At 35.9% G+C, this 14693-nt stretch overlaps 1 protein-coding gene across 1 annotated transcript in view; it reads right to left on the minus strand.

The window, feature by feature from the left end:
• The window catches only part of LOC5569083 (putative inorganic phosphate cotransporter), a 37778-nt gene extending 31425 nt beyond the window's left edge, over nucleotides 1-6353 (minus strand). Inside the window, exon 1 of the mRNA XM_021847357.1 lies at nucleotides 5849-6353. Coding sequence (XP_021703049.1) covers nucleotides 5849-5957 — 109 coding nt within the window. The 5' untranslated portion in view covers nucleotides 5958-6353. The remainder of the gene's footprint in view (nucleotides 1-5848) is intronic.
• Nucleotides 6354-14693: the final 8340 nt, after the last annotated feature.

The following is a 14693-nucleotide window of genomic DNA, read 5'->3' on the forward strand; positions in this document are numbered from 1 at the left end:
GTGATTTGTATCCAGCTTTTTACGCTAGCATGCCATAAAATTTGAATCACCCCCTTCTGACAAGTCTTGCCCACACTATAACTTCTTAATGGCAAAATCAAAGCAAACTTTGTGATGTAAAAAATTGTCATTGAAATGTCAAAAGTCTTCAATCTTGGTTTTGAAAATAGAAAAAAAAATGTTTCTTGTTTAATTATTTTTTTTGTTTATCATTATTTTAGGTCAATGAAAAGCGTTTGAAAGCAGCAACTTGGAGAACAGGTTTCCTTTTACCATGAAGAATCTGCATGGCTCTACAAGCTGGACAAAAAACAAGATGTTAAAATGTTTTCTTCAGCGTGACCACTGAGAAACGGATTTTTCATTTCTACTGAACGCTCTTGTACTTTGATAAAGTGTTCAGAGGATATTATAAGTTTAAAAGGTTAGCGACATTTTACTCGAAAATAGACTATTAAAAGTTAAAGGTGCAGATTGCCAAGTCTTCGACCGATTTCCTTGTGTTCTACGTCGGTGTTCTGCTGGTTTTCAAACTATGCCATGCTATGGGAATAACCTTTTTTTTCTCCCACACTTTTAAGAATAATTTGATTGAACGCAATTAATCGAAAATAATACCAAAAAATCTTAATCATGCGATATGTCTTGCTTATGCTAAGAGCCGGAAGGGGTAAGACTTGGTGTCGTATGAGGTGTCAACACTCGACACGCTGTTATTTAGTTGATCTTAGTCATTTCACATTATTCGAGGTGATAGCAATTCGTTCCCGATTTTCAGAAAAACCCTGTGCATTTGAAAAAGCCTTCCAGCATGTTCCCATTGGGCCACCAACCATGTACGGCTCATATTCATGGATGATCCCATATTGGCTCATACTAGAGAATTCAACCATGATGCAGATCTTATCGTATCCATATTTTGCTCATTCCGAAGTTTTTAAAATGCAGTCATTGTATTCCTAAAAATAAAACAAATTAGTTACAAAAAAACAAATAAAAATTAGAAATTGGAGCTCTTGTAACTACAATGATGTACAAACAAATGTAAATAGTGAAAATTTTTGACAGTTCAATCAACAATCTTAAATAGCAGCCTACTGAGATCAAGCTATAAAACTTGTGGACAACAAATGTCAAATATAATTCACTCCCTGTAGTTTTATAGCTAGCGTAAAAAGCTGGATAGTGTAATATACCTTATATGTACAAAATAAATTGATGGAATTTGTTTTTCTGCTTTCATAGCATATTCTCCCTTCTTTTGAACATATGATGTTCTTCCTAGGTTTATTGTCTACGTAATTATGTAGATTAATGGAACGCAATTACACTAGAATTCTTGTGTCTTTGAAAATTTCCGTTTACAGCAAAACTTAATAGCTACAAAATATCGTAGTCTGTGTGCACTAGGGTAGCTCATAATAGACAGCAATAAAATACTGTAAACATTTGAACAGAATCCATCAACTCTAAGGAGGGGCTAAACGAGCTTGAAGTTTGAAAGGATAAAATCGTCAAAACATATAAAAATCGTCCAAACGGTTCGAATTACAATTCCGACCATAGGTGGCGCTGTATTTGATTAATTTCTAGAAATTTTGATTCAAAGATTCTCCAGTTAATAAATGAAAGACTGCAATAAACCGAAAGTCCTGTCGTTAAAAAAAAAAACAATACGAAAATGTTTTACCTATGAAAACTATAATTTAGTTTTCCTCGAATTTTTCAGTTAAATGCGTTCACTATTTACTGTTTACCATTTAGCACCCCAAAAATCACTTGTTATGTTTTTTCTGGGGAATGTCCCATTCTGGGGAATGCATTTCTGAGGCATGTCGTTCTGGGGAACGTAATTCTGGAAAATGTCGTACAATCAAACAAATTTAAGATTTTATTAACATTTTGTTAACAGCATAGTACATTTCATTTGCCGTAGCAGTTCAGATTTTCCACCGGTGAGTTGATTTCATCTGCTTATATGAGAAAAAAAAAACACGTTTTCAATTTACTTAACCTAACTTTGTTACACGTAAAAGTTGATGAGTGGTCGAATGTCCATGGCGGAATCCGAACTGTTCATTGCCAAAAATTGAATTTTCGTCGATGCGGACCATCATTCTGTTCAAAATGATCTTTTCAAAAAGTGTACTGATGGAGGAAAACAAACTGATTGGACGATAGCTAGAAACTTCTGCAGGTTTTTTGTCTAAGAATTTCCGGCAAAACGCGACAGTCTCCTTTCTATGCGATTTGGAAGAAAACTTGATTCCCCTAATGGTGTTCAAGATCCCCTGCCTAAATCCCGCAAATTCGGAACAACTGACCACGATAGTTAAATCAAAGAGCCTGGGCTAGAGACTGCTTCGATTTGGTGTTTGGAAAATTTGTCTAGAGCATTGAACTGATTGCTCATTTGGATGCAATTAACAACATTATCCATTTCACCCTTGGAAGAAAGTTCGCATTCCGGGGAAATGTTCTTTCTTCCATTCTTGCCACGTTTAGTGACAGTTTCAAATCCCACTTTTTTGGAAGGAAGTTGTGAATTCAGAGATTCACCCTTCCTTTTGTTTGCAACCATGTTTAGTGAATAAACGAAAGAAGAGACCTCCTGAGAGGTTTTTTTTTCCCAAGATGGTGTCCAAGAAGGATTACCACCGCTAGCTATCGCCAACGGGTCTAACGAAAAATCAAAGGCACGGTTTCAAACAAGGGTCGTAAATGGATCAATTGTAGAAAAAATAGTACTGAAAAGTACTGTTTTAGTAGCACTGAAAAGTATCGTTTTCATTTTTAGTACTGAAAAGTACTTATTTGCAGCAATGTTTTATTGCTTTAGGTAGTTTTTAAAGAAAAACTTCCCAGATCAGAGAGAATTCGTGTACGCACGCACAGCACGAAGGTACGATGCGCACTGTCTTCATTTATAATGTTGAATATCAGATTTTACTGATTTATATAAATTAAAATTATTGTCATTGAAAATAAATTAAGATAACTTGCCATGTCCTAAAAATATCCCTTTTCTACACGACCTGACTCAGTGGCCCACCGGAATAACACCGGCCACATGAATATTCTCAGGGTCCTCTAGCCACTTTAAGAAACATGATATGTGTGCTAGTATACTTACAAAAAATATTTAAATCATTAAAGATAAAAAATTGGGTTCTTTGGCAAACAAGATGACAGCTTGGGACTAACAGGCACCCTTAGTGTGTAAGTGCTAGTGATATTCTATTTTTAGGCAACAATAGCGCCTGCCACGTCAGATTTCAGAGCAGTGTGAGGAAATGGGAGGAAATGATGTTGCATTAAATCTTCCCCACTGCAGACTATGGAGTCCACTGCATTTTCGCAAGGTAATGCGGTTTGGACAGGTATCGGGAGGCGTTAATTATTCTATGGCACAGGTTTGCTTCTTGGTTTAGCAGAGAATATAGAAGTGATGAAAGATCGGAAGTGAGGGAAACGGTCACTAGTCCGTTACTGGTTCTAGCAATTGCTGTGGAAGTTCTTGGTTTGATCCGCGATTGCCGCATAAACATTTTTTGTTTTCAAATTTTGGTTTCATAAGACAAATTTGTGAATTTTACCTCGTTTTTTTTTTGGCGAATTTGCATAAGGGGTTTCTATGTATATCCATAGTCCATTTACCTTCATGTCCTTCGGCAACCACGGTCTAGTAGGACGTTACTAGTTTCTTGAACGTTCTGTACTTGTTTAGAAATTGCTTGGGTGTTGCCTCTTGGACCCTATTGAAATGACGGGGTTGGTAGTCTAATGGCTATTACTTCTGCTTAATAAGCATAAGGACTATGCAAGGATCTAATACTACAGATTAGCATATCAATTTATCATCGGCATATTAGAGGAAATCACAATCAGACCTTATGTCGCCAATGTTGTGAAAGCCTACGAAAAAGGTAAAATTTTGTCAGTGTATATTACTTTTGTACAAATGCGATTAATAACGATTTCACTATCGCCAATTTTTTGCCCACTACTTCGAAAACTCATTCTCCAAACACATTGCATCACAACGACTGTTTTCGCACCGCGAACGATTGAATTGTACAATCATTTTCCGAACGGAAGTATGCGATTGCTGACGCGGGCGATCAAAACATTGTGCGCATAGAATTTCGAATATCATCATCACGACCCACATACTACTAGAGGCTATCCAGTCATTGTTGATTGACTGATTCCTGCCTTTGCTTTTGGGGACCTTCGCGTTTTAGCGCGCAAATATCTGGAGCCCACCGCAGCAGAAGTTTGGAACAGAACGCGGAATACATTTTTTCAGCACCGAAACCTGTTGTCCTCCGTGTGCGAGATATGCTTAAAAGTAAGCGTGACCAAAGCTTGAATTGTCCGATCACTTTGCTCTTGTTCTTGTGCCAATATTGTAGATCGAAGAGCTTCCTATCCTTGGGAAGCGTGCGATTCATTGATACGTTTGGGACGTTTTTTTTTAGTTTGATCTTGTTTGATCAGTTAATACTTGAAATGAACCTTCCGCGTGTAACAAGTTCCTTAAAACATAAACAAGATTGTGCTAAAACAACCACGCGAATCAGCCGAGGGCAATAATTTAGCAAGTGCACTTCAATACGTAGATTCGGTTGTAATCAGCTGTAGCTGCTTGTTCAGGAGACATAATGTCGCGAGAACAGATTCTTCTTGTTCTTGGCATTTCACCCTCACTGGGACAGAGCCTGTTTCTCAGCTTAGTGTTCAATGAGCACTTCCACAATTATTAACTTTCTTTGCCAAAGTTGTCATTTTCACATTCATATACCGTGTAGCATGTACGATGATACTCTATGCCCAGAGAAGTCAAGGAAATTTCCATTACAAAAATATTCTGGACTGACCGGGATTCGAACCCAGACACCTTCAGCATGGCTTTGCTTTGTAGCTGTGGACTTTTCGCCTGACTCTCAGTTCTCTTGGCTAACTCTGGTCACAGTCGTGTTTCTGCTTTCATTCTCTTGTCTTATCTTTCAATTTAATATCGAATTATTTTCAACTCAATTCTTGATGTTTTTTAAACACTATGCATTTCTACGACTTTTTTTTAAACACAATCCATAGTTGATTTTTTTTTTAACTTAGTTAACGCGCAGCTATAAAGCTAGACCATGCAGAAGGCAAATGTGTTCGAAATCCGGCTTAGATGAAAAGTGGGTTGAGTTGTGAATTTTCCCGATCTCCCTGAACATAAACACTATCATCCCAGTAAACACAAACTCGTATACGATAGCGCATAAGAGTACACTAGTGGAGGCGATATACGTACATGCGCCATAAGGCTGCATGCATGATGTATGTATATCGCCTCCACCTTTGTACTCTTATATACCATCATATACGATGGTGTGTTTACTGGGATATTGAAAAAGCTTCCAGATTAAAACTGAAATAATCCATTTTCGATTCACTCTCGAGTTGTTCTTGAATTTGATTACCTCCTAAACATACTACAAAAAAATTCAAAGAACTCTCTTCGCAAATTAAGTAATTTTTTTTTCGCGCATTGTGTCCCAAAATAAAAACCCGATCAAAAACTCTCCACCTTCCCTAACATTTGAAAAACATCACTAGAAAGAGGAATTACTTTTCAAGAAAGATTTTGAACATTTGATAAAAAGTTAATATTCCGTTCTTTGGGCAAATTTCGAATTTAATATTACACTGTTTGTCCTACCTACGGTTCTGAACGTGTTCGCGTATCTGAGGGGGCACATTATACTTAACAGTGAAAGTTTAATTTTTGCCAACGTGTTTCGTAATATTCGATTCCATAATTGATAGAGAAAGGGATTAGTTGATCAATACTAACGTGGTTTTATGTCGTGGTCGTCGAATTTCGGTTTCTCCATGGTCGTATCTTTGCTGAAACCATTCATTTCGATTGTATTCTTGTGGTCCGCTTTGCTGCTGTCACCCATTGTGGTTGGTTTTGCAATTTTTTTTTACGGCTCGTGCGCTATTAAAGGTTCGCCACTTTCCAACAACTCTTTCGGCTTGCAAATCAGGCACTTTGACAACCACTATGCATTTGGCATGAACTTTCTTCGCCCACCACACAAATCACTGTACACTGAACAAACAACTTCCCCCAAGTTTCAGCTTAAATCACAGAGCACACTAGACGCAGGCACTGTACTATAGCATTGTGGGAAATAATTACCGATTTTATCGCAAATATATATCAGAGCTCAGAACTCCGGGTGTGCGCCCGTGCAAGTTCTACAAATGATGAACGAAAAATTTACGCGCGCTCCGGAGCTCAGACCGTTGCGTTCGTTCCTGAACGGACGCAACACTTAGAATGAAGTGGCAGTTCGATTCCGATTCCGCCACTACCGGGCGCGAGTTTTGAAACGGCAACCTGCAATAGAGTCCCACCGTTGTTGCTGTTGATTGCTATTAGTAGTTTTAGTTTTGGGCTTGGAACGTTCAAAATCTGTGAGCAGCAACATGCTCTAATTTAAATGACGTCACGTGATCCAGGTTCTGTATCCTAAAAAAAATTAAATTAAGTAGAATGTCAACAGTACTTTTTTATAGTATCATAAAGCTTGGTAATACACCGGAATCTTAAAATGGCCATCACAATGACCGACTTTTACCTCTATTGTTGTTTGTGTCAATTATTTTAAAAAAGCTGTCTATTCTATTTAATTTAACCTGATTGAAATACTAAGTCATAGATCCTTAAGGTTCATCAAAGTTTCATAATTCTTTAACTACACCATCTTTTTTCTGTATTTTTTAAACTCTCAACTTCGCAATTTTTCGATTGATTTCGATGATTTTTCCAGGAAAAAAACACAAATAATTTAACAAGGTAAATGCAAGAAACATCTTAAAATATTTGAAAAATGATTGCGAAATTGATCTTTTTGACACAATGAATGTATCAACTGTTTAAATTTGGAAACTATTGCACATAAACACAAAATATGGTTGAATTCACTAGTTTACAGCATTTTTGAACTCGATGAGCTGATCATAATTTTTTATGTAAAATCGTGCGCAGAATCCGAAAATGCTGTCGAAAAAATGTAAGTGGAACCGTTTTTATGAATTATGTGATTTTTTTTAAATTTATGCTTCTAGTTACCCGCTAATATCTCCGGATAAGGCGCGCCGATTTATAATCTCTTTACTCCAAATGGAAGGTAATTGAATTTGCTTTCGATCTCTGGAACATTATTTTTATATTTATATTTAGTTTTAGTTATTTATGATTTTTTCGACAAGTTTTATAGCTTTTTTTTGTTTTCCTGGTTGAAAAACAATTTTCAAACAAGATTTTATGTAGGAAACAATTTGTTATTTTTTCTAACTACCTACACGAAAGAAGTTTCTAATGATTTTTTTTTGTCAATTTATATTTTTTTTATTGAGAAATTTCTAGATATTGATTTCAAAAAATCTCTTTGAGAAAGATTTTGAAAGGAAATAATTCAAAGCGGTTTCTCTCAATTTCAAAATAATAAGTAACGGCTTATTCTTTGAGAAAGGCACAAACAATTTCAGATGGCAAAGTAAAATCCGTGTTCAGCTAAATAGTAAATCTTAAAAGAATTGCCGAAAAGATATATTCGGGATTATCTTCTTGAAATTCTCCTGTGATAATCCTAGAAAGATCTCAGAATTCCATCATTCATTTATCTGAGAACATTTTCTCATTTATCTAGATTCTAGAGAATTACTAAATATTTCCAAAATTTTCAAACTCCTTGAAACAACTGATCGGTGTTATGTTAGATCAACCCTTTTTTTATCGATATTAATCATGTTTTCAATGGCACTAAACTAAGGAAACAGTATAATAAAGCATCAAATTTTCTTATTTTGAGTAACTACAAGTGCACAACCGTAATATAGCATGTTTTCTGTTGTTGTTTCCTGTTTTTGTTAGTTTTTTGGATTCGAAGTGTTGGTACAACATTGTGGTTTCAAGTACTTTTTCACCTCAAAGTAATTCGTTGAAAATACCATATAAATGAAATCGTCCAAAATTGCAAAAGCCTTGAATGATTGTTACAGTTTTCCCCTATTCTATCGAATACACCTAAAGGTCCAAATCTTCCTTCGATTGACATGTAGAAGCTATGGAATTTTGCATGATCGATAATCTATAAACGTAAAATCGGTCACGTTCAAATTTCCAGCAGTCCACGCTTCAGGTGTACTAACACCATTCATGAATGCTCAGCTAGCATCAATCGGCTCGCCAGTACCCTACATACATAGGGTGATTGTATTCCACGATCAGTAAGTAGCCACGGTAAAAGTGTTGTGATTGTTGTTTGATACGGTGATAATGACAATCCGAACCAGAAAACCGGACTCTGCGTGGGACTCAGATTTCTTGCTCTTGCTGAGCAGAACAATTTCTTGAGGGGTGGTTTGTCGTTCAATCGCTGATGGAATGGAAACAGCTGATGGGGGGGTTGGATTTGGGGCACTGGACGTGGGTGGCTTGGGAACAACTACGGATATGGGACGGAAAATAATAGATTTATAATTATGGAGGAATGCTGTCCACTGTATGGAGCATTCCATAGAGAACTTTCACATGTTAGTTCAAAATGCTGATGTTGACAATTTGCGTAATATAATTCCTAACTTTGAGTCTTAACTTAGATAACTGTTAATGATAATGCGGTTAGTATAATCTAACATAGTAGGGTGGTTCTAAACATCGTTTTTGCTCTACACCGCTTAACCGATTCTAACTTATATGCTGAGTGTCCTCCCAAAATTTAAGCTCACGTGGATGAAAAATGAGACTACACAATCTCTTTAAAGTTTGTATGGAAATTACTATGGGAAAAGCATGCAATTCGTTCAATCGGTTATAGTGCTCTTGAGGGTTAGTATTGAGTTGATACTGTTAGATAAATTCATCAGTTATAACTTTGTCGAAGACGTTATTCAAATCGGACGGCTCAGTTAAAGTTATTGGTTTATATACAATCGGTAAATCTGAAGAAGTAATGTAATTTTAGGTTTATTTTCATGCACATTATAAACGTAAACTTCAAGTACCAGTCCTGTAATTTTCAATCAAATTTGCTTTAAACTTTATATTCATGTACTGATACGCGTTCGTATCCATGGACAGATGTGCGTATTTCGACCTCACCCGTAAGACTGTCTTCAGTGTCGTGTACTACTAGACTGTACTGAAGTCAAGTCTAGTACACGACACTGAAGACGGCCTTACAGTTGAGGTCGGAATACGCGTATCTGTCAAAGGATACAAACTCAAGTAGAATTAGATGGTATAGTACTAAATTCGGGGGCCCAGATAGCCGTAGTTGTAGCGGTAAACGCGCAGCTATTCAGCATGACCATGCTGAGGGTCGTGGGTTCGAATCCCGCTGGTCGAGGATCTTTTCGTAAAGGAATTTTTTTCGATTCCCAGGGCCTAGAGTATCTTGGTACCTGCCACACGATATACATATGCAAAAATGATCAATCGGCAAAGAAAGCTCTCAGTTAATAACTGTGGAAGTGCTCATAAGAACACTAATCTGAGCAACAGGCTTTGGCCCAGTTGGGACGTAATGCCAGAAAGAAGAAGAAGTACTAAATTCGGGTTTCCATTTATTTATAGGTATTTACACTAAGCAGCTCGAAGATTTATTGTCAACATGAAATTATTTTTTTACGGGAGCCTATATTTTACATTTCATTGAAATTTAAATATTTTTTCTGTGTACCGTAAATTCGGGTGAAATTGATCAATAGGGTGAAATTGATCACCGTGTCCTACGATTTTATTTCTTACTAATAGAGCACCGATATCAGTGTTAGTTGTAGTAAACGAACGTTGTTAGTCTTAACAATGGTCAAATAGTGTGTTGTGAAGTTTAAGGAGTTAAAAAAATGCATATTTCTATGAAAATAATGTAAAAATGCAGAATGATGTAAGGTGTGGTATTGCCAGACTTCCCTAAACTTCTAGTTCTAAACAAGGATATGAACATGGTATCAGCGTGAAAGTTTTTGAGGATGATTAAAATATTTCCCCAAAACAGATTTTTTAATCGAAATTCGTACCAATTCGCTCATTTGGTTAAAATAATAGAATTTCTGTTAGTTAGTTTGAAATTCCTTTAGAAATTGCCTACATTTAGGCGTTTTACGCGGTACTCTTGAAATTTAATTATGAATTATCTCCGTTAATATTACATTGTTAAGAAATTGGCAAGCATATTCGGATTCAGGGAGCCCAAATTTAGTAAGTAGAGTTGTTTTCAAAACAAACAATAATCGCTTTGACAGGTGATCAATTTCACCCCGAAATGGGATCACCCAATTTTTTTATTTTAAAGATAACTTTTAGCATCAAAATCACATTTGTTAGAAAATTTCGTTACATGAGCCAATGAGGCTTAATGTCGTACGTGTTTTCCTGCATTCAGTTGATTAAAATTGACAACATTATAGAAAACAGATCATAAAAACCGTGAAAACTGATCAATTTCACCCGAATTTATGGTACTTTGTTCTGCTACTCTGGGATTTGGGCGACCCGAACCAGACCTATTGAAAACTCATCTTAGGCTGATACAAATATTAAATTTCTTTTATGTCCGAGACCACTTGGAAGGTACGAGGGGGGGGGGGATAAAAATAAATAAGGAACTAAAAAAACAAAAATGAAAAAAAAAGTTATTTTTCGAATTTTTTATTTTAACGATAATTGTTAAACTTTTTTCAAACGTCCTCTGGATCATTATTTTACTTGTTTTTTTACTTTAAAAATGATAAAAATCTAACTGATGTCAAAAAAATGATGAATCTTTTTTTTCTCCCCTTCAAAATTTTCGGATTTTTGAAGGGGGGGGGGTGACATAAAAGAAAATTAATATTTGTATCAGCCTTATTTTCAATAAATCAAAGCAATGAAAACGCAATTTTATTTGTGTGAATACAATTGACTGACAAATTCCAAATATACATAAATATTTATTCGATTGATTGACGATGGGTCTGAACAACTACAAAGCAAAATATCAATTTTAAAATCATTCCCATTTAGTTGCACATTGGTAACTTAGTGACTTAGATTTAGAGATTTAGACACAAAAATCTAATGACAAGACCAGATGAATCGACTTCAGATTTGTTGGGACGAATCAAATTCGTTAAACGTGAAAGTTGTCATTAGTATTAGTAATTAAATTTCCATGCCGGAAATCGAGAATTGAATTTAATTCTATGCAAAATAATATTTTCCTAAAGTTTACTGTAGAAGAAAGCAAATCAATTGATCGAAAGCTAGAACAACAAGATCTTCGACAAGATTTTTATTCAGGTTTAAAATTGGTACAACCTCTGCATTTTTCATTTGTCAGCGGTAAACACGCAGCTATTCAGTAAGACCTGATGATAAAGGATCTTTTTGGGTCGAGTGTTGTACACGACGCTGAATACGGGCTTACAGTTGAGGTCGAAATACGTGTATCTGTCGAAGGATACAAACTCTAATGGATGATATAGTACTAAATTCGGTTTTTCATTTACTTATAGGTATTTCAATGAAAAGCTCGAAGACTTATTGTCAAACGATCAAGTCTTCAGATCGATCCACTGTCTGGTTCTTTAGATTTGTGCTCTTGATGATTCGTGGTATTGCCTCGATTTAATTTTATCTTAACCCGTATATGCCTGAGTGAAGGCAAACATTCTAAAACCCTCACCGCTCTGCGAATCCTCAATGACCCAGTGACCCACCGGAATAACTCCGGCCACAAGAATATCTCCGAGTTCCTCTGGCCACTTCTAGAAACTAGATATGTGGGACAGTAAACTGACAAAAAATCATTTGGATCCGTTAAGAATTCTCTGAGCAGTGAAGGTTTTAGTATTTTTACTTTCACTGAGGTCTATACGAGTTAAAGGTTAATAATCAAAAGCATTTTCTCCTATATTGAATTTACATTTACTTGTTTCCGCATCATTTGCTGAACTGCGTCAAAAGCACATTTATCTAGGAATTTATTGAAATTGAATGTAACATGCCAATCGTACAATAGATACAGTTCCTATCAGAGCCGTTCGACTTAGAAGTCAAACAACAGATGATTGGATTTTCCGGCACCTATCGAAGATACGCTCTCCAAGAGAGTCATATTCAAGTGGAAGGTAAACTGTAACAAGTGATAGTATTTTCCGGGCTTATTGTAGGAGATAATGATTCAAATTGAATCAACAAGAAGTGAAGACTGAACGTTTAATTTTGTTTTTTTTTTCTATGAATCTTTCACTACCTTTTTTTCTGAAATGTATTGAATACATATTTGCATTGATGTTTTCTCGATACTTTGTGACATTGAAAAATTTAACACACAAAACATACTTCAACTCATACGTGATCAATATCAAAATAATCCATGGAGAATCATGATAGCTGATCTGTATTTCATAAGAAGCTGTGCCTTTTAGGTTACTCATCTTGAAAGATAGTTTAGATCGATGAAAGCTATGGTGCTTTTTGTAGCTTTCCCCCTATGTGCGCAATGGCGCACTCACATCTGATCTTCCACAATTGAGACAGATCAACTAATCTATTACGGCAAAGTGTCGTCATAGTAGCTTTCCAATATTTACTTGTACTACGTCGATAACCAGCCCAATGAATGATGCGTGAGTCGCGAGAGATGTAAGCAGCAGATTGCGAGCACCCACTGCAACTGGCTTGCGATAGTTGAAAATAATAATCATAAATTAAGTACTATCATGTACCTACAGATGCGTATTTAGGTGCCGGAGTGATTAAGGAAATGCGAGAATCCATAAATGTGCCGTTTAGCTGCGATTCATTGCTAGACGCAATGTTCTCTGTCAGGGTTGTAGTGTTATTTTGGTGCGTTCGGGTAGATACACGGAGACGGAATTCAACTCAATTTTGGGTTGTTTCAACGCAATTCTGTAGTTGAGCCCAATAACTCAATTTTGGCTAAATTTCCAAGGTCCCCACTAGGTAGTTTGGCTTTAATTCCATTAGAAAAATATACTCAATTTTGGGTTGATTTAACGCAAAATTGAGTTCTTTCGACCCAAACATAAGAAAAGTTGCATTTACCCAAATTTGGCTTATTGGGCCAAACTACCCCCATTGGGTAGATGCAGCTCTCTCTATTTTTGACAACATTCGTGTGGGAGAAAGAGAAAACCGAGAGATTTTGGGTTGAAACTATAATCGATATACCTAATTTTGGGTAAAGTAAACTCAAAAATTAGGTAAAAATATTTCTCCGTGTACGCACCAGGTTGGCGGTCGTTCACATTTGATCATCGTTTAGTCGTAACGGGACGTGTTTATAATCCACGGAAGGTTGACATCACATCGTTAGATTCAAGTGACAAATGCGAACTTAACTATGCCTTGAAGAGAATTTTTGAGGACTATGGCAGAACGATTCCAAATTAAACTGATCGATTTATTACTATATCAAGAGGAAAGAGAATGATGGGGGATGAAGGATTTCAATTTGAAATGGAGTTGTTTCTCTCGTCCTTACCGCCATCCTCTATCAAAACACAACCTAGAGCTTGGACAACACATTGGTACCGTGGAGTATTCTGAAAAGTTATCAATATGTTCTCAGAGGTAACCCTGAATAAATTCTTGATCGCACTTGATTGGGAAAGCCGTAATTTCTCTGCATATTTGGTAGGAAATTAAAAAAATCGCTTAGGTGTATCAGCGATCAGAGGCTTTTCAACCTGGTACCGTAATTCGGAGTCAAATTGATCTCTGCGACGAATTTGATGATGTGGGTACCAAAAATAAATTCCCTCCAAGGGTGCTGAATGCATCGTTAGCATCACCGATAAGGTACAGTGGGGGAAGTGTATCAGTGGGGTAAGTGGATCATTTGTCAATATAAAGCCTTGGATACTTGGATATGCTGAATGTTTTCGCACCATTGCTTCGTTTTAGGTTATATTCTTACGCCCACACTGATACTATTGCAAAACTGGTACTACACGTACACTAACACAAGCAAACTTGTTAGCTGCAAAAAGTAATTAATTTGAAAATTGTTTTCCATCAATCAAAAATCCATTGTATCTCTGTCTAAAATCAAATTCTATTATATTTTTTGACACATGGTGAGCATTTCAGTTCTAATTGAGTGTATCACAATGAAAAATATGTCATTTATATGAATAAATACAAATATATTGGACATGGTACACTTACCCCTACTTTTTAGTGGGGTGGGGTAAGTGGATCAAGAATAATTATCATTTATTGGCAGACTGCTTAGGAGAATTTTAATAAGCTTTAATAACCGCAAATGTTGTTTTCCTTTATTTTGTTCCAATCACAGCTTGAATTTGTTAAATTTACCATAGAAAATTTGAATGAATCCACCTAAAAGTTTTTTTTAACCTTTCTGGTATAAAAAAAATATAAAAAGAATAATAATTTCAAAATTCACACGAAACTTTTCGTGGTTTATCTAAGCTGAGTTGTAAAAGAGCAAAATATACTAATTTTCCAATCGAAATCATAGTCTCGTACATTATTTGACCATATAAATTGTTCTAGACAGATGATACACATATATTCATTAATTCATAAATTCATTCATAAAACAGAAGGATTTCAGTTTGTTATTCAAAAGTAAATGTAACTAATATTTTTA

Source organism: Aedes aegypti, chromosome 2, assembly GCF_002204515.2.
Source record: "Aedes aegypti strain LVP_AGWG chromosome 2, AaegL5.0 Primary Assembly, whole genome shotgun sequence".
Taxonomy (NCBI): Eukaryota; Metazoa; Arthropoda; class Insecta; order Diptera; family Culicidae; genus Aedes; species Aedes aegypti.